This window comes from Eublepharis macularius, chromosome 1 (genome assembly GCF_028583425.1).
Source record: "Eublepharis macularius isolate TG4126 chromosome 1, MPM_Emac_v1.0, whole genome shotgun sequence".
Classification (NCBI taxonomy): domain Eukaryota; kingdom Metazoa; phylum Chordata; class Lepidosauria; order Squamata; family Eublepharidae; genus Eublepharis; species Eublepharis macularius.
The window spans coordinates 202,431,593-202,452,878 of record NC_072790.1 but is presented as its reverse complement, the minus strand read 5'-3'; the positions used below and the strand labels follow the sequence as shown (position 1 = coordinate 202,452,878).

Below are 21,286 nucleotides of genomic sequence, written 5' to 3'. Positions count from 1 at the left end.
GTTCAGATTTTTCATCGGAACCGTTGCCACGAGAATTCCATACTGAAGATTCTGCTGTTTCTCTGAATGAGGATCTCCGCTTGTACACTGAACAGTTAGTTCAAACAGTGAGATCTTTGAAAATAAGGTGAACTGCTCTGCTTTGACCTTTTCAGATCCAGTCTTCAAGGTCCTTCACTTGGAAGCAGCCAGGCTTCTAGCATTTCTGATCATGCAGGGGATGCCTGACATAACCAAAGATGTGTGGTCCAGATCAGGGTCCAGATCAGCTTCCACTCCAGCCATGTATAAAAGCTGGGCAATATGTGTAAGACAAAACAAGAAGGGTCAGGCTTTCTTTTTACTCACCCCCCCCCCCAGCCAATTCAGTTATCACTGAGTCTCTTCAAAGGAAAGGCCACCAAAAAATCCTGGGCCACTTGGCTCCAATCAATAAGGAAGCAGGAAACTAGACGTACTTGGTAGAAAGGTTTATGTTTCCACAGTTTTGATTTCTAGAACTGGTAAAGATGAGGCTATCATGGCCCGCTACCAGCTTTTCTCATGGGGAAAGATAGGTCTATATTTGAATCTAATGCCTGATGACAAGCAAAGGCTTGCTAAGATCTTGCAAGGAGAAGCTCTAAGATGCTCCAAACAACAAATTAACACAGCCAGTCATATTGGAGATTGCTCTTCCAGAGCCAGAACCTCTGTTTTAGTCATTCATAGACATGCTTGGCTTAGAACCGCAATACTAGCCCCACACCATAGGATGTGGGTAGAAGACCTTCCCTTTGATGGCTCAGACCTATTTTTGTCTACTATGGATGAGGCACTGGAAAAGATTAAGGATGAAAAAGTGACAGCTAGATCTTTGGGTATCACACCCCTCTACCCAAATCCATTCAGGCAGAGATATCCCCCTCGGTCATATCCATAATAGATACAATTGGTTCCATTCTCAACCAATGCACCCAGCATCCAAAGGCTCTCAGCAGCCTTCCTCCTCCACCTCTATTCAACCCCATAGGAGGTACTTCAGAACCCAGTTAAAGGATGGTTCCATTCTCCAAAAGATCTATCTAGTCCTAATAAGCAGAGCTTTTGACGCCAGACCCTGTCTTGTCCTGCCAAACAATTCAACACTTCCTCTGCAGGCCTGGGAGTCTATCACCCAGGAGGCTCGGATGTTGTCCATTGTCAACCAGGGCTATTGCCTGGAGTTCAAGACAGCTCCTCCAGACATCTGACTTCTGTCCAACCCTCTAACTCCACCTGTCTTGCTCATAGAGGAAGTGCAGTCATTGCTAAAAAAAGGGGGCATAGAACCAGTTCCATCCGCTTCCACAGATGGAGTGTTTTCCCGATACTTCATTATGGACAAAAAGTCAGAGGGCTTCCACCCCATTTCTGACCCTTGCTCCCTAAACAAGTTCATAGTTTTTAAGAAGTTTCAAATGTTGTCATTAAATTATGTTCTACCCCTATTGAAACTTCAAGTTTTGTTTCCTACTGTTGATACATATTTTCATGTTTCAATAATGTTCACTTCAGAAATTTCCTTTGCTTACAGTGGGGCTCTGAAAAATACCAATACAAGGTTCTTCCTTTTGGTCTCTCCTCTGCCCCTTGTATCTTGTCCCTTGTATCTTTATAAAAGTCACGGCAGTAGCAGTGACCAACCTCAGAGAAAAAGGGTATACCATCTTCCTCTATCTTGATTATTGGCTTCTAGTGAGCCAAACCACTAGGTAAGTTAGCTCACTAATCTCCCATGAGGGACTGCACGAAAGACATGATGATGAAAACAAGATTACACTTACCTGTAACTGTTGTTCATCAAGTGGTCTTCTGTGCAGGCACACGTCCCTCTCTCCTTCCCCACCATCAGCTCTTTTTTCTTACCTTTCTTCTGCTCTGCCGGCTTAGAGAACTGAGGGAGGGAGCCGCTCAACTCGCCTTCTATAGCTGCAGCTGGGTGAAAAGCACACGAAAAGGCTAGGTGAGTGTCTTGCGACTCTAGGAGTTTTGGAATGTCTGCTGCTGGCCTGCACAATGAACAACATTTACAGGTAAGCACAACTCTGTTTTGCTAGTAACTCCAAATATGGCCACTGAAATCTCAAAGGGCATTCAGTTCTTAAAGCTGTAGGCACTGTGTCTGTTACTGGTGGGGAGGGTTTTATTTTTTTGTTTAGATTGCAGATTTTTTTGCAAACCTGAGGCTTTTCTCAGGTTTGTAGAAAGATCTTTCTTGTCTATTCGGGGTCCTAGTCTGTAGATTTAAGGATCTGCATCAACGGCCCTACTAATAATCAGATATGACAAGCAAGTAACTCACAAGGATTTGCACAGGGCATCTCATTTTCCCTTCTCACACTATTCCCTCTTTCTCAAAAGTCCCCTTAGCGTCTCCCCATTTCCTGCTTCTCTCCTTCCCATCCAGTAGCCAACCTTCCTTTATTTTCCCACCTGAGTTCAGCTTCCCCTCCTTCCCTCATCCTGGCAGCTTCTCCCCGGGAAAACTCTGCCTGATTTGTGTGGCATCAGCCACTTGTCCAGGCTTAGTTGCATAGTGCCAGTCAGGCAGGGCTCAGATATACAGCGAGGAATCTGCAACAACTTGTGGAGGGTACATCACTTTCCCCTGTATCTCCTTCCCATGCTATTTCCTCTTTCCCTTCTCCAGGCAGTCCCCATATTCCCACCTTTTCTTGCTTTCTTTTCTCCTTCGCAGCCACCAGCCAACCTACCTCTTATCTTCCCCTCCCATCTTCAGTTATGCTTGTTATTTATTTACTTCATTTTATAACCAACCTTTCTCCATAATAGGGACTCAAAGCAGCTCACATCATTCTCCTGTCCTCCATTTTATTATCACAACAACCTTGTGAGGTAGGTTAGGCTGGCAGTGTGTGACTAGATCAAGGTTACCCAGTGTGGAGATTCAAACCTGGATCTCCCAGATCCTAGTCTGAAACTCTAATCATTACATCACACTGGTCTTCTGTTGAACAGTAGCATGGAGCTGGGCCTGAGTGAGATGTGCCAGTCATGTGGTAGTGAGTCACCTAGTGTTTGCTGCTGGGCCTGACCTCTATGAGCCCTCCCTCAAAGGTGAAAAAAGGCCTGGCCCTGCCCCACGACCTTGCCCTGCACCTTGCCCTTCTCTGCCAAACTAAGGCTTGGAGGCCAGTAATACTGTTGGGGTTGCCTAGCAACAGCCACTGTGAGGGCATTCATACTTAAACCAACAGGCGCTCCTCCTGTCATTTTGAGTTTTTATTCTCCCTGCCCCCACCCCCCAGCTTTTTCAGGTTTGTAAAAAAATTGACTTGTCCATACATGGCCCAAGTATCTACAGATGGCACAGTGCTGAAAATTAGATAAATTGATAGGCTTGTTGCTTATTCATCTATGGGATGTAGTGTGTTTGGGCAGGGCTTTTTAAATGTCAAGCAAAACTAAATTTAATTTCAACTAGTTTTCTTCCCTAAGAAATCACATTATTGCTAGGTTTTTTTATCCTAGCTTTTACTTAGTTACATCTTGTTTAATGTCTGCCCTGGCCTTTATGTTAGTATCTGACAATAATCATACTCTTTTATGAACACTTTTGAGTGTTCAAAGTGCTTCATGTATATTATCCCCATGTTATAGATGGGAGTATAGTTTGTTCTGAGATTACCTGGGGCAGTTGAGACTAAAATGGATCTGTATCCTTGTATACTGCACTCTCTTAATGAGATATCCGTGGAAGAGAGCCTCATAATCTCTCTTGTATGCTGCTTTTATAGACCCAAATAATTTAATATCTCTGTTCAGCAGTTTCATTTTCTCCTTTGCTCAGAATAATTATAATCTAGTTGCTACGTGATGCTCCCAATTTATATTTTCTTTTGGGGATGAGTAAGAACAGTAGAAGTCAAATCCTGGGAGAGAAGGAAGATTCTGAAGGAAATAACATATTTAAGTACTTTCTCCTAGTCTGTATTGTTAGAATCTACTCTGTGTAATGTCACCTTTTTTGGAGGACATAGGCATTTGTTTTGCCTTTTTAATCTTCAGGTTGCTTTTCAGATGGCTAATTGCCTTTTGCTATTCATCCTGGAGACTGACGGATCAGTAACTCTCCCTCTTCCTCACTTGAAGATTGGCCCAGAAAAGGGTAGTCACTTGTCTCAGGTCACCTTCACAGGGTCTGAGGCAGGACTTTAGTTCTGACACAGAGATATTTTGAAATCTCATACATATTGTAGACATTATCTTCACAGAGCTTATTTTACTGTCTGCTATTCCTATTGTATAATTAATGTTCATACAGCAATCCCAACAGTCAGTTTCATGAAATACATGAGGAAAATGTCATTTTTAGATATGTTGCTAGACTGCTGTCTGGGCCACTTATAAGGTGTTTGAAAGTTAACCATCATGGGATATAAAGTTAGGAGCTGTAGCACTAGATTAGGCTTCTCTGTTGAGTGGTTGCTGTAAGTTTTGTGTTTCTCAGTGAGAAGATCAGCAGTCCTTCAAAGACTGTCACATGACATGTAGATGTGAATTTATATAATTTCACCATATTGATTACAGATATGAAATATAGCATATCTGGTTTGACATAATTGGTATAGATCTCTGAGGTTCAGATGATTTAGCAAAATTGGCTGTTAGCTGAAAAACAGCTCTGAGTTTTTGATGAACATTTTCAGTCCCTGCCTGGACTTCTGAATTGCTGGGTGCTAACACTAATGATGACATATGTAGTAATTGTATTTGAATGTGAGTATGTGGAATGCTTACATGAGTAAGAATGGTCCATATAACTTATACAGACTGGACTTCCAGAGCCTCAAAGGCCAGACCGTTCCCTTGTTTCTGACAGCTTGGCCACCATTACCAATCTTTCCTTGCAGGATGCAACCATAGCAGAGTTTGGGAATATTCTGGGATATATACTCAGATCTCATAGGGCAATGGTGAAGCCCAACAGGCCTTGCCAGCACCCTAGGTGGTGAGAGTGGGGCATATTCAGGGTCCTCAGGCACACGAAGAGATTCTGTGACTGATGCGCAGGGTTCCCTGATAGTAGAACGTTGCAAATCACTGACTGAGAACTGAATGAAAGCCTAGTTTAGATTGCATGTAGAATGGTTTTTCTAATTGGTAGATGATGATTCATGGTGCAGCAGCTTCCCACTCATCCATAAAGCCTTTTTTTAAAAAAAATAGTAATGGGATCTTAATCTTGTGTTTCTTTTCCTTTCTCCAGGAGATGGGTCGACATGATGACCTGTGGTCTCTTTTTTACATGTTGGTGGAGTTTGCGGTTGGTCAGCTCCCATGGCGCAAGATCAAAGATAAGGTAGGAACTGCAGTGATGGGAAGCTAAAGCAAAGTAAGACCCTTGCTGCAAATAAATGCATTAAAGCAACAATTGCTTATTTCTAACTCATTTTCTCTTCCATTTTAATTGTCTATTTTGCTTACTGCTGTGTAATGCTGGAATCAAGTATCCTTTTTTCCCCAGGAGCAAGTTGGAATGATTAAAGAGAAATATGAACATCGAATGCTGCTAAAACATATGCCTTCTGAGTTCCACCTTTTCCTAGATCACATTGCAAATCTGGATTACTTCACTAAACCAGATTATCAGGTAAAGTTCTGCCTTTACTGATAGTTTTGACATGTCATTATGGACTCGTGGCAACATATGAACGTATATTGTAGATCATCACAAAAGAATTCTTGAAGACAGACTATGTAGTTGCTGATGTTGCAATTTATAGCCAAAAACTAGCACTGCAGGCGTGAGGGACAGACTTCTTAATGTTTTCTCCTGGCACTATCCCCATCCCCCACCCCCGAAAACCACCATATGTTTTCACTTATGTCTTCCCTATCAAGAAATAAACAGGGGTGTTGGGGAAGAGGCAGTTTTTACTGGGGAAAAGGCACAATAGAAGAGGGTTTATGAAGCCCCTCTCTTCATGCACTGGCTTTTTGGTTTCAAACTACAACCTTAGCAGCATGTAATATAAAAAGAAAATGTCCATTAAAAGAAACATGGAACATACGTGGATCTGAGAAGCTACTAAAAGAGAAGTCTGCTATTTTGGTTACTCAGAAGAAACCAACCAAACAGACTTTTCTAAGCGTGTTGGGGATGCTCCTGGTATGTGAAGCACTAGCTCATATGCTGGTTAGGAGATCTCTGAAATGTCCTTGGAGTCCTATCTTTTCGTGTCTTTAGTGCAATGTTTATGCAAACTCCTCAAAATTTGATCGGAATGGAAGCAACATATTGTATATTACTCCCATTCTGGAGTTAGTGTATTGGCTACTCATCAGTTACCAGTCTCAGTTCAAGATTTTGGCTATCGTGTATAAAACCCTTCATGACCTTGGTCCCTCATATCTACAAGAGCGCTTCTCTCCCTGTTCTCCATCATGGAAGCTTCACTCATCTGAACCTTTTTCAGGTCCCACCCTGCAATTGGGCAAAATATACAACTGCCTGCACACATACGTTCTCTGTAGTGACTTATGGAAGAGCCTGCCTGAAGAGGTCAGCAAAGCTTTCCATAAACTGTGCAAAACCAAATTATTCAGGAGGGCTTTTAATAAACAGGTAATAGGGCTGTAGGAAATGGTTCTAAAAAATGCTTTGCTACCCTCCCAATTTAGACTGATAGGGACTATAGATTGTACTACTGCATACTGGCTGTTACTGTCATTTATTATGTCATGTAAAATTGTTTGTTTTGTTTCAACATTGTTTTCAAATTTCTTCAATCTATATCCTATTGTATTGTTTCTTGAATGTCCCAGTTGTTGATTGTATTAAATTGCACTGTGAAATCTGTGTTGAGTCTCAGAAAGAAAGGTGGACTATAAATAAATAAATAAAAAATAAATAAATAATCTCATCTGTGGGGAAGGGTTTTTTAATTGTGTAGGCCAGTACCTTGTGGGACACAGTACTGCTCCTAAAAAAAATCTAATTGTTAATTAAACTAAGGATGACTAAAATCCAAATCAGTAAAATCTTAAAATTACATGACTAAAAAGGTATTAACAGAATAAAATCCTGCTCCCTTAATTGGGACATTCGTAATGATGGGAAATAAATCAAAACCATTCAACGTAGAGGATGCTTATTCATAAGTCCATGACATTTTTTTGTCACCATGTATGTAGAAATGAACACACAGGTCTATCAGGTGATGAACATCTCCTTTAGCAAGGGAGGAAGAAGTCCTCGAAGGCACTTTCTCACAGTTCCCTGTGCTGGGAGCTGCTGTTGATTCTCCTATATGTTGGCCTCTGTGTGTGATTGATGCTTCCTGGGATACCTCTAAATATTTCATTTCATGCTCGTGTTTCTTCTTTCCCCTCTTGTTTTTCTTTTTCATTTAGTGCATCCTACCTCTCCAAACCAAAATTAGTGTAGCATGAGGCTAGTCTCTATCCCAGTTGCACATCAGATGGAAACAATAGCGGCAGCATTATCCACATAACGCAAAAATGCAGAACCACAGACAGAAAATGTTCCCTCTTAGGTTCACCCAGAGATCAAGGCTTCCACTAGAATTGGCAGTATTCAGTGACAATTATACAAGGCTGCTAGTCTTGACTGTAACTGTAAGCTATCCTATAGTGGACAAAAGCAAAAAATACTGAGTTCCTTCTAAAGATTCTTTTTGCTTGTGAGTGAACATTTCAATTTTATTGCCACATGTTTTTTCCCTTTTAGCTCATCATGACAGTGTTTGAAAACAGCATGAAGGAAAGGGGAATTACTGAGAATGAGGCTTTTGACTGGGAGAAAGCTGGTACTGATATTTTATTATCAACAAGTACCTCCACTCCGCCTCAGCAGAATACAAGGCAGACAGCAGCCATGTTTGGGTGAGTGACAGACCTGCACCCATGACACAGTCAACATGCTGTGGAATTCAAAGAACCTCACTAGAGGGATTAGTTATTCCTCAAGCACCATTTTTATTTATACAGTACTTGCAAGTGTACTGGATCCTTTCAAGTACAAAAAAATCTGATAACTCATACCTGTGAATTTTACACGTAAACTTCAGCTATGTGACTGTCTCTTTGTATCCATGGATGTCTCCAAAGGTAAATCTTATGATCCAGATTACTGTGGAGAAATGTCATCACAGTTCCTCTTTGATCATTCAGTATTTAAATGTTTGATTAAGTGCATGAATGGCTTCCATGTGACTTCAGATCTGCAGGGCCAATGGCATTCACAGTGTAGTCTTAGCCAAGAGATACGTAGAAAGGTTCACAATAATATATCCCTCTGTGGAATTGGGTGATGTCTTGTTCTAGAATGTTGCTTTGTCCCACAAATGTAGCACCTCCTCAAAGGAGCATGTTCTCAATGTGGAGTTAAATTTTAGCAAAAGACGTGTGTGTTATGTGCCATCGAGTCACTTCCAACCTATGGTGACCCTGTGAATGAAAGGGCTCCAAATGTCCTACCATAAACAAACTAAAGACATGTCATAACTAATATGTAATTAAAGGCAGCTACAGACACCTCAAGTCCATATACTTCTAGAAATGATATTCATAAAACAATTTTCTGTACGTATATCCTGCCCTTCCTGCTGCTCAGGCTTACCAGTGAACTTCATGGTTGAAGAGGTATCTGAACCCAGATATTCCTAGTCCAAATCCAGTGCTTAGTCTACTATAGTGTTCTGTCTGTGTCCCTTAAGATAATAGGTTCCCTGTTTCTGAACTTCTGTCTGCATTATGCGCCATCATGCTACGACATATTAAAATGCTTCCTTAGCTGAATGAGGAGAACATCTTCAGTATGCCAACTCCCAAGTCATGGGTTACGATGTATTTATGGGTTGTGGAAACCTTTTAAGGTAGATTTTGAACTTTGTCAAACATGGATGGCAAGGATGGGTTACAGACTTGGATGCAGCAGCTTCCCTGTTCTCTTAATGGATTTCTTATCCTAACACAGTCTGAAACAGCTGCTCTACTGTAATGTGTTCTGTGTGCCAGTACATTTCCCATAAATTCAGCTTCTCTTTGGTAGTACCTTTGTGGCATTACTTAAGACAGGATGCCTAACCCTTACTGCGCAGTAGAAGCTGTTTTATTTCATGGTTTTGTGTGTTGTCTCCCCTTCAGTGTTGTTAACGTCACTCCAGTTCCTGGAGATTTGCTTCGTGAAAACACAGAGGATGTCTTGCAAGGAGAGCACTTGAGTGACCAGGAGAATGCTCCCCCAATTTTGCCCGGCCGGCCAGCAGAGAGCTTGGGCCAAGGTCCAACCATTGCCTTCAATGAAGGAGAGGTTTGGGAAGAGACAGATGTCAACCGCAACAAACTCAGGATAAGCATCAGCAAAGTAAATGCTTTGATCTTATGGAATGTGCCTTCTCCTCCTCCCCAACTGTTGCTGATTTTTTGCAGTGATTCTTTGTAGTGATGACAATGTAGCATTTCTAATGAAAAGAGAGTGATTGTGGGATTGAAAAGGTATTCCTCCAGCTTTGACTAGGTTTTTGACAAAGTTCAGGACACCCAAACTTGATGTTTTTGATATATGTGTTGTAGAGGATTATTCTTTCCTGTCATGCAAGTGACACAACATACTCAATAGGTATCAGCATTGGGTGTTGGGCTAGCTTAGGGCTCTGCCAATTGCGTCAAGCTAATGGCATTTAGCTTGGCATTTGCAGCTCCTATTCTATGTACTGGACGTTTCCTGGAGGTGGCCACTTTGGGGGTCTGTAGCTTGGATGTCTGGAATGCAATCTTGGCCAAACTTGGAGGGTGGCTACAGGAGAGCCTGCTGAAGACATGCTATGAGTTTGGCGTCTCTGAATGTGAAGGGGGTGGTGCTAGCACCCCCGGAAGTGATGGACCATGGACTGATGAACCGGTCCGCAAACTGGTGTGGGTCCATGAATGGTCTGTGGTCCATGGTCCGTGAAAATCAGCTTTTTCCCAGTCCGTGCCCATGTCTATTGCATAGTGTTAAAGATGCCTGGATTTCCTGAAATCCAGTTTTATGGGTGCTGTTTTTCTTCCTTGAAATGGAGAGAGATTGTGGCTCATAGAAAAAATAATTTCCCCACAACAAAATGCCCACTTTTGATTTGCCTGACTGCACGAGCAGCATAATGTTGGAGGAAGTCATGCTTTCGGAAACATGAGCTGAGCAGCAAGTGGCAATCCCTTTTCATGGAAGTAATCTGTGCAGTTCTCCATGATTGATTTTCTATGGCCTTATACTTACGCAAGTGGACCAAGGAAGACTAAGCTGGAGAAAATAATGTCTAAGTCAGCTGTTAGATGTGTGACATAGGGTGTCCTTTTATCTAGTCCTGGCTCCGTTATGCAGAAAAGTGGGGCTGTGTGTCTTGATCCCCCTCACTTCTTCTCTCCCACGTGTGCATTCTGAGTGTTTGCTCAGGTCTGAAATTATGGAGCATCCACACAAAGTTCCTGGGTTTTTCTGGATGCTCAGTTTGAATTCCATAATCTTTTGGACTGTGATTGTGGTGGGTTTTTTTTGCATAAACAAAGCTATCTAAGATACTTTAATTGTGACTGTATTGTTCTGGTTGTAGTCTGCCAACTGAGAATGGGGTATTAAATAGATCTACTAGGTGATGGCTTATGTCATGTTCATCAGAGTACCCCGTGATTGGACTTACGAATTTTTATTTGGGTTTTCTCTCTTGCACAGACACAGTGCTTGGCAGAAGAAGATCAGAAAAGTGGTGTGTGCCCCAGCTCCCCCGTCAGAGCCCCCCCAGACTCCCCTACTACTCAAGGACGCTCTCTGAGATACCGTCGAGTAAACAGCCCTGAGTCAGAGCGCCTCTCTACTGCCGATGGCAAAGCAGATCAGCACGAGCGAAGGTTTGTTTGGTCTCCACAAGTAGACTAGTGTACTGTCTAGGGGTTTGTTTTGGTTAAAGTTCAAAAGTATATGGAAATGCAAGCTTAAGGTAATTGGCATTTTTGTAATAGGCATATAGGTGAAAAATAATGAATTCCCATTTCCAACTGTTGATTTGGATTCTTTGTATCCCATCTGCATGCTTGTTTGGATACTCAGAATTTGTCTGTTGGTCAAGTCTTTGCCATATAAAGTATTTTTGCACAGGCTTCTATATTTCCATTTTTGTGCCAAAGGTTTTTTTGACTAGTTAAGTCAGGTTGTGAATGCTGTCCTGGATTCATTTGTTCTTATCCTGCCAAAATAACCACAAGAATCAATGGTTAAGAAGTGTGCTGCTTTAACAGCTGTTGGGGTTTTTCAGCTATGTGAGAGATCTAGAAATCAAGGCTATGTTAGAGGATTTTTTTAGATCAAGAAAGCATGTAATCTTGCTATAGTCACCTAACTGTTGAGTAGGAGAAGGAAGTTCCTCACTATTATTTTATATTATTTGGAATTTTTCTATGCTGCCTGCTACGACCCTTTCTTTCTCTTGGGGAGATTTGGTCTTTAAGCTTCTTATTCTTGCCCCCTCTTGGTAGATTGCTGCCACCAGGAATTAAATTCCAGAATACTTAAATTTCTCCTTTTAGTAACGTGCCCAAGCAGGGCTGGTGCCAGGGTTTATGGCGCCTCAGGCGAAATTACCTATTTGTGCCCTCGCCCCATGCCGCGAAGGGGCAGGGAGGTGGTTTGCTTCCCCGTTTGCTTCCCTGCTCGCTGCCGTACCACCTGAGCACCCAGTTTGCTGGAAGCTGAGCCAAGGCAGGCGGCAACGACGAAGGAGTGGAGAGGCAAGCGGGGAAGCGGTCTGCTTCTGGGTCGGGTGGGAGTCGTCGGGGGCTGGCACGGCACCTCCTTCAGAGTTCAGCGCTCGAGGTGGTTGCCAGCACCGCCTCCATGGATGCGCCGGGCCTGTGCCCAAGGGTTAGGCTTTTTTGTGGTACTATGTGGCCCTGAGGAAAGGAATGGGATATAGGAATGACAGATAGTCTGGGATATATTAAAAAAGTAAACTTTTATTTTTATAAGAAGCCTATTGGTTTCATATTATTTCTAAAATTTGATAGTTTCAAAAGAGTAGTTTTCAATTCTTAAAGTTACTTTACTTAAACTCAGTCACACAGATCTTCTCTCAGGCTTCACACACAGTTTGCCAGCTTTTGATATTAATTTCTCTCTCAGTTACAAGTAAGACCTTTCCTCAGGCGCACACACAGTTTGCCTACTTTTCCTGACTGAATGTTCTTTCACAAACACACAGCTCAGGCTTCCACAATGGTTATATTTCTTTCAGACAACATACACAAGCTCAGGCTGCACACAGCTTGCCTGCTGTCTCCTGACTAAATATTTCTCTCAGAACTGCTTAAAAATACTTAGACTGCACACAGCTTGCCTCTCATGCCCTGACTAAATCTTTTTTCTCCACTCTCACTCTAAAAGTGCATTCACTCCATCTACACTCTCAGTCATCAACCAATCATATCACTCAGGGGTCATTTTGTAGCTTAACTTATTAGCATAATTCATTAGCATATGCCACGTCTCCTGCCATCACCGGAAGTGTCATTAGTATAATTGATTTGCATATGCCACACCCCCTGACATCACCTATTCTGGCTGTTTTGGACCCAATTCTAGCCATTCAGGGCCGAAATTGGGCCCAAAATGGGAAAAAGGGTCTGAAAATGGCTGAAAAGGGACCCAAATCCACCACGTGTCAGATGCCCAATCTGGGCCGTTTTGGCCCCAATCTAGGCCTAAACAGGCCCAAATTGGCCAAGAGTCAAGTGGGCGGGGCCACCTGACATGTAACCTCTTTGGGGAACTGCATTCCTGTGTGTTCCCCCTCAAAATGAGCCCTGATATCACTCAGTCCTCTCTTTCACCCCCACTTTTCATCTATACCACACCAAGCATTTAAAGACACATACGCACATTTACTTAAAATCATTACACTGCCTCTCCAGAAAACCTGCCCAAGGCAGTTTACAAGTTAAAACGTAAGAAAAGCATGAAACATCATAACAGTTACATTTCTCAGGCTGGAAAGAAGAAACAAATGTTTTTAAAAAATCAGCCCCTTTAATTAAAAGCCTGGGTTTGGTGCCTAAAAGAGGAATAGTGTGGGTATCAGTTGAGCCTCAAGGGGAAGGGCATTCTGTAGGTAAAGTGCTACCAATGAAAAAACTGTCTTTGCCGCCTGCTTCACCTCTGAAGGCAGGGGCACAAAGAACAGGCCTTCTGAGGCAGATCTTAATTGGTGGGCTAGACACTATGGAAAGAAGTGGTCCTTCATCTACCCTGATCGAAAGCCATTTAGGACCTTAAATGTAAGAACCAGCACTTTGAATTGTGCCCAGAAAGAAATGGGCAGCCAGTAAAGATTGTTCAGTGTCAGGATGTTATAACCCTGGCCCATAATAGTAGCTTGGCAGCTGAATTTTGAACCAACTGCTGTTTCTGGACCAGTTTCAAAGGCAGCCCCATGTAGAGTGCATTACACCAGGCTGAAGAAGCTGGTAGTTCTCTCTATGTTTTCACCAGCAATGTTGCCTGTGATCCCCACTTGGTCCTTCTGTTGCCTTACATGTTCTTGAACACAATATTGCTTGACATTGTCAACCATATTGTTGGTTGCTTCATGTTGAAAGTGTTAGTATTTCAAAAGTATACAACTGAAGCATGTTCACAGTAGAAATGGAATGTGATATAATTGGATTGAAATAAAGAACGATTAAGGGGAAATGCTATATTTGGCAACTGCAATGAGATTGATAGAAAGAGAAACCAAGTGCTGTTCTACTGGCAAGTGGCTTTTTAAAACTCACAATATCTTTTAGTAACCTGCCCTGGGAGGTCCATTTTTTAATACAGGGGCAAGATATAAACATTTTAATAAATAATGTTTCGGTTAACAATGCTTAGTCCATCATATTATTCTGGCAAGTCAAAGATAATTTTAACTCTGTTTCCATAAGCCTGAGAGGTCTTTAATGTTTATATAATTTCTTTCTAAAATCAAGTTCAAAAAATCATTGCAACTAGTTCCAAGTGAAACTCCTTCAATTGGTAATTTTAAACAGAATAGGAAAAGTGGCTCCTGAAACTAACAAAGGGTTCCTCTGTGTGATCCCTGTGTGTGCCCCCAGTTCCATGCCACTTTAAAGTAGAGACTAGAAAGTTCTAGCATTCTAGTCCACGTATTGGAGCTCACATCCCCTTCTGGGAAGGAGTTTTGTATATTGCACACATCTTGGAGTGAGGGGAAGCCTTCCTGCTCAGTTCTCTTCTGACCACTGTGCTGGTAAAGTGTCTGAACCGAAAGATCAAGCAGTTGCTTTTTTGAGGAAAGCTATTTTAGGATTGACAAACAGCACATTCTGGTGCTTCAAATGGCCCATATTTATGAGCAAAATAGATCCCCAGCCCCACTTACAATGCTCCACCTCTACAAGTTGGTCAGATTATAGGCCAGAATGTGCTCACACCAGGTGTGACCTATGGCAGGTAAGTGCATTTCAAGAGAATGCCATGCATCTATGCCATAACCAAACAGACTTTGCCCTTAGAGGTTTTCGAAGAGTCACCAGGGAGCTGTTGCTCAGTTCCAGTCCTATATTGTCCTACTTCGTCATCTGAAGCTTCTTGGCTGGAAGCACCTAGACAAATCAAGTTTGTTTAAGCTAATATCTTCCTATACCAAGAACACAATTTAGTCCAAGAGTGAAGGTTTTGATAGATTCCCTGGAACCATCCTGTTGGCAACTGCTCTGCCCACTTTTGGAAAATAGATTGGATTAAAGCTTAGCACTAATTATGCAGAACAAATTTATATCAAGTAATATACAATGTGTCATGGGGTTGGGCTTCAGTTTTAAATCAAGGATATGGTGAATAGCTGATTTCACCTCATGGCGGATGCATAATAATAACACACTTTGTAAAGCACTCTGAATGGGTGTTGAATTGTCCTAAAGAGCAGTGTATAAATCAAATGTTGTTGTTGTTGAGCCAAGCTACAGGAGACAAATTACACGAGGAGGAGCACGTGGAGGGAGTTGCAATGTTAGCTGGGAAGCTGAGTTTTAAAAGAGATCAGAAGGCTTTGTCAGTTTTCCCTCTCTACAGAGCCAGGGAGATGGCTGCTCAGAGGGTTTGTTAATTTCCACTTTGCCTCTGGAAGGCTCTGTCAGTTTCACCTCTCCTTCTAAGACATAAAGAGGAAATAAACAAACCCTCTGAGCAGCCATCTCCCTGGCTCTGTAGAGAGCGGAAATTGACAAAGCCTTCCGATCTCTTTTAAAACTCAGCTTCCCGGCTAACATTGCAACTCCCTTCATGTGCTCCTCCACGTGTAATTCGTCTCTTGTAGCTTAGCTCTTGATGATGTTGTTATTACTATTCAGAACAAAGATTTGCAATCTCAAATTAACAGAGAAAAGTTCACGTTTGTCACTTATAAAATGAATATTGGTATCAGACTTTGGTAATTGTTCAGTCTTAAATCTTGAGCTGAAGGCTAGCTGGCTTTTAAGACATTTCCTCTTGCTTTCAGATCTCGAGTGGATTTGCCTGGCTCTCCTTCTCGGCTTGTGTGTTCTTCCCAGCCAGCACAGATGCTGTCCATTGACACTGGTCAGGTAGATAGGCAGGCGAGCGGCAGAATGGATGTATCTGCTTCTGTGGAGCATGAAGCACTTAGCAATGCTTTCCGATCAGTGCCCCTGGCTGAGGAGGAGGACTTTGACAGTAAAGAGTGGGTTATAATTGATAAAGAAACAGAGCTGAAGGACTTCCACCCAGGTGCTGAACCAAGCACATCTGGAACAACAGATGAAGAGCCTGAGGAACTGAGGCCCATTGAAGAGGGTGAGGAGAGGAGGCGTTTCGGAATGGAAGTGGCTGTTAGGCCAAAAATACATGATGGGAGAACCCGGGGTATGCAGCCTGTGGCTGAGGAGGACATTTCCCACAGACATGAAGGGCATTGTCAGACTGTATCTGACAGCAAACATGAACAGCAACCAGGAAGCCCTGCACAGTCCCCCTTACATTCAGCACCAGCTATCCGACAGCGGAGACGTGAATCTGAGCCTACTGGTCCTGAGAGACAGGTAAGATGTGTAATGGAAACACTGCTCTTCCATTTTGCTATTTATCATCTGTGGTGTTTGTGTAGTTTAGTAAAGTTATCCAGGATACCCCTCCCCTCCAAATCTATTATACAGAGGATGCAAATGTACTTCTCTAGAGATTCCAGAGGCACATTGTCAATAATAGAGTTATAGCACTAGCATCAAGACTGTTTCACAACTACCTCCTTGGATGTAGGTTCTCATGCCTCATTTGAAGCAGAGATGTTGCAGTTGGTTCTCCATTACATTCCTTTAAGGTGAGGCAGACTAGGAGGAATTTAATTGGGCCACAACACAGGTTATGGAAAATTGAGCTGCTTTAGCTAAGTGGTAGAATTTGTTGGAAAATAAAATATTCTCTCTCCATCAGTACATGATGGTAGTATGTGTGCATGCAGAGGTGTACCTTAACACTACTTGTAGTAGCACTTGCAGGCAATTTTTTTTTGCAAGCATTCAAGGAAGGACTTCTACCTTCATGAACTTACAGAACCTGACAAGATTTGCATGGTTTCAAGGCCAATCACAAGTCTGCAGAAGGCCTACAAAATAGGGCATGGAGAGCAAAGCCTTCCCCTTGTTGCTGCCCATGGTACGCATATTCAAAGGGTTTTCTGCCTTTGAACATAGAGGGGGCATTTAGTCTACATAATGAGTAGCCAGTAAAAGATCTATTTATCTGTGAATTGGCCTAACTCCCCTTTAAAGACTGCTTGAACTAGTGGCCATCACTAAATGCTATGGCAATAAATTTGAGTTAAATTTTCTACGTATCTAGAAGACTTGGCAGACAACAATTTACAGAGATCTTTTCCCTAAGAGGATGAGTTTCCTGTTGATAAAATTTTAGAGCCCAATGAAGGCCTGAGAAGCAGTCCTTCTCTTGCTTACTTCCCTTACATAGGTCTGCTGGAGTTTTAGGGAAGGAAGGGTTAGGATCATTCAGGTGGATTACAAAAGGTGATTAAGCTCAGATCACCTAGTATTTCCATCCTACCCCATTATAAAACTCAACAGTATCACCAATTTGTAGTAATTTATGGAATAACAAGGTGATGTGAAAAGGCTGTGTAATATTTCCTACACAATGCATGTTCAGCTATTTAGCAGAACAACAGTTAGGACTGAGATGTTGAATATAATGCTTGAAGTGTTCCCAACATAACGACTGTTGGTGGAGGACCATATTTATCATGGTACACTAATCAGACAGCTTAGGTGATGTATTTAAACTAGAGGAAGACTGAGTATGTGGGCATATTTTGTTAAGCTACCTTGTTGGTCAAAATACCTATCTAGTCCCTTTCCAGTAGTGAACTTTTACAAAATATGGCTGCCATTCAGAGTGTTTTTAGCAATAAAATGCGGGATATTTAAAGCCTTCTTACAACTCCTTCCTTCAGATAGACTGATGAGTCATTACTGAAATAATATATGTGAAGCTTTTTAGAGAGTGCCAAGGACTATTATAAAATCCAAAGCTGGATAGGGAAATGTTAGCTATTAGCTAAATGACTCCCTGTTATGTTCCTAATGTAAACTTAAGTGGCGCACTTCCTTGCCAGCCTGTCAAATATGCCTGTGTTACTGTTTCTTGGTGGTTTGGTTGAATGATTTCTATTCCATAACTCTCAACACCTACTAAGATTCACAGCTATATTATAGAAAATCAAAGATAGCTCTGAAAAATGAATAATTGTCATGATATGGGGGTGCCCCCAAACCTTCTGTACCATAAGAGCAATGCACAGACCCTGCCCTGACTCCACTGTTCGCCTCAGCTTGGAAGGGGAGGGAGTTTCTAACACCCAACCTTGTCTCTCTATCGACACCTGCGCTGTTCTGCGAGGAATGAGCTGGTTGAGTATCCTTCTTGGCTGGTGTCCCTGTCCCTTTAAAGATTGTGAGGTACAAAGCACATGCCCTGAAATGCCTCAGGCCTATCACACAGGCCCCTTCCCTAGCAAGATGTTGGGCCCTTCTCCTGCCTGGAACATCTGCCAGACCGGGGCAGGTAAGTCCCCATTCCTAGACAATGAGGTTTACTTAATGCTCTGTGAAGTTACAAAAATTTCTCTTAATACATATATGAAAACATGAATATATGGGAACTCAGTAAAGAAGAACTATGTTTTTCCAGTTACACGGAGGGGAGGCAGTGTTATCCTTAAGCTTTATTGTGGCAGAGAGCAAAGGAAGCCAGTTAAAGGGAGCTAAGACCAAGAAGGAGAAAGCTAGATTCTGACACGATTTTTCCAGCTTGGGCACATGCACAAACATATACGCGCACACACTCACAAAGAAACATAATTTGAGATTTGCAATTGGAATCTACTTTCTGTAAATCTGATTAATGAAAGTTAAAGCTGCTTTGGCTTGTGATTTCAACAAAATTGTTCTGTCAATCTTGTGAATTTTGAACATGTTTTTAAATGAATGAAAGCTCATTCCTAGTGAGGAAATGGTGTCTGCAGATATGTCATGAGAGATACATCAGCTGGTTGTAGCCACTGGATCACACATTAAGAGTGGTTTTGTACCCAGGCTTCCCTTCCTATAACTTGAATGGTTAATCTAATAACACTAAAATGCTAATTTCCCAACTTCCAAGGAGAGTTTCTTTTCCTTTTTAATTACATGCCCCCGGTAAATTTAGCAATCATCTTGCAATTTTAAAAATGGTAAGGTAGTATGGAAATGGAAACCAAGAGGCATCTGTTGCTATAGTTTAAATATATGTTGATGTCACATGGGCTAGAAACCTGCTCTTTATGTCATGGGTTTTTTTAAAGGAAGCTGCTAGGGACTGTATGCTGTGAGATGATATACTATTCTATCAGGGTTGTATGGTGAAGAGCTGCTTCCAGTCTGAGTAGACAATACTGACCTTGATGGACCAGTGGTCAGATTCAGTATAAGGTAGCTTCAGGCCTCAAATGAAGACTAGCTGTAAAAGAAGCAGGAAGATCCCACAAATAATCAGTTATGACCAACAGCTTCAGTGCCAGAAAAGTGTGGAGACAGAGTTTCTAGTGCCACTGCCTTTAAGAAGTGTCCGCATAATTCCATGATAACAGCTGAGAATTGGAAGTGCAGGCTGCCATAATAAGCCTGCCCCACACTGCCATGGGTAGGTTCTAGGAAAGATGGAGCCTGAGAGAATTCATCCCAGTAGAAAATGGAGGGGAGCCCCATTGATAGTAACTGGACAGTCTGAATTTCCCCTTACAACTTTCAGTGTAGGGGAAGATGGCTGGCCTTTCTCTGGGTTTAGCTTCTGAAATCAAGAGGGGAATTCAGATGCTTTGCTGGGCAAATATGAGTCTGTATCAATGCTTAATCTTTTGCAACAGATCAGACATTGCTATTCATTCATGCTTTTACCCAGAGCAGTCCTGAAAGCCCATATGAACAATTGCAAGTGGTCTGTGACCTCCATATTCTTTATTTATTCCATTGTAGGCATCTTAGTCCATTCACGAAGTTGCTTGATTAGTTTATTGATGTACTTGGTCCTGAATTTGTATAGACACCTGCACAGTCTCCTTTCCTTTGATATTAAAAAAGTGGATTAGTCACATTTATAGCATGAAACAGCCTAGACAAAATATTTCTTAGGCTTTTATTACTTTTAGCTCAATCCTAAGCATGTTTTCATAGTGAGGCTTACTCCTAGGTAATTGTATTTAAAGATTACAACCTTAGTATGGTAAAGTTCAGTTGTGATCAAAATCATGTCACTGTAGGAAAAGTTGCAGTCTGACTCTGGATCTTAAGCATATGAACGAGTGTGATATGCTGCTTCTGTGGAAGTTTATACTAATCCATAAGTCCCCCAAACCATGTTATCCTGTAGTTTTTAATAGGACAGTTTTCTGTGATGTTTAAATAATACCTTTAGGATATGAGCTGCTGTTACATTTCTGGGCAAAGTATGTTACAGTTGGGGGCGAAGGTAACTTTCCTTGCTGGGAACTCCTTTAGAACAAGGTTTTCCTGGAAAGCACCCTGGTGATCTGCCACCACTCAGGTACCACCTGAGAACATCTAGACTGATGTGCTGAGAAGGCTCCTTTTCAGCTCAGTCCTAGCACAACCACCAAATAACAGAGTTGAAAACCTCTTACAGCAAACTAAGTAGCTCCCAGGTGATCAAGCACATAGGGAAGACATTCAAGGAAATATCCTAGAGAAATTTATTGTACTCAAGAAGCCCCAAAAAGTCTTTATAGAAAGAAGGTTCATTATAGAAAAAAGGGGAAATGGTGAGTGGATTCAAAGAGAGGTAGGAAAGGGAACAATATAAAAAACCCAGGGAAGAGCACTCAATCACACAACATAGTCTCTCAAATAAAAAGCATTACAGTCGGTCTAACTCAACTAAATACACTTTACCTAGAGTGTAGCAGGTTCCTCAGAGCATGTACAGTGTTCCTTGTAGCACCAAGATATTGGAGGAGTCCTCAATTCCTGGTCAACTGGTCTTGGGGTCTCCAGATATGAAGCTGTTCCAAAGTGAGGACAAAGAAAAGTCCAGAGCTCTGATATATTTACTGCCAATGGAATCTGACCTAAGCCAGCCTTCTTGGTCAGATAGATTAGTGGATCTAGCCAATCCCAAGTAAAGCTCCTGCCATATTTAATGCCATATCAATTAATGCCATTTTAATTTGGTCTTGCCATATTAATAGCTTTGCACTTCCATGACAAAGAGGGAATCTGGCCCAAGCAGTTGTCCTTTGTCAAAAAAGGATTAAGTTGGCCTGGTAGCCCTGATGTGGAATGGAGGCTAAAGTGTTATTCTCATATAAGTGTCTGGAGTGCAAGAACCCAGATGCTGTAGGTGGCCATCTTGAGACAATCTTGGGATTCAGTCACCGTATGACACAGTAGTTAGTTTCAGATTATGATCTGAGAGACCCAGGTTTGAACAAGCATTCCTTTTTATGTGACAGTGAGTACCTCTTGCCTCAATGCAGGAGTTTGGTCTAGGTTTTGCTGCCAAACTCTGCCATGGACGCTGACTAGGTGACCTTGGAACAGTCTCACTCTCTCTCATCCTAACTTGCTTCACAGGGTGGTGGTTGTTAGGATGAAATGGAGTATGGGTGAACAGTTATAGTTACTTTGGGTCGTCAGCAGGGGCGGGGGGAAGCAAGATATAAAT

The 21,286-nt window shown here is 42.0% G+C and overlaps 1 protein-coding gene across 1 annotated transcript in view; it reads left to right on the top strand.

Moving 5' to 3' along the window:
• TTBK1 (tau tubulin kinase 1) overlaps positions 1 to 21,286 on the top strand; it is a 137,381-nt gene that overhangs the window by 71,824 nt on the left and 44,271 nt on the right. Inside the window, exons 7-12 of the mRNA XM_054994565.1 lie at positions 5,252 to 5,344; positions 5,510 to 5,635; positions 7,736 to 7,890; positions 9,154 to 9,373; positions 10,721 to 10,896; positions 15,540 to 16,098. Coding sequence (XP_054850540.1) covers positions 5,252 to 5,344; positions 5,510 to 5,635; positions 7,736 to 7,890; positions 9,154 to 9,373; positions 10,721 to 10,896; positions 15,540 to 16,098 — 1,329 coding nt within the window. The remainder of the gene's footprint in view (positions 1 to 5,251; positions 5,345 to 5,509; positions 5,636 to 7,735; positions 7,891 to 9,153; positions 9,374 to 10,720; positions 10,897 to 15,539; positions 16,099 to 21,286) is intronic.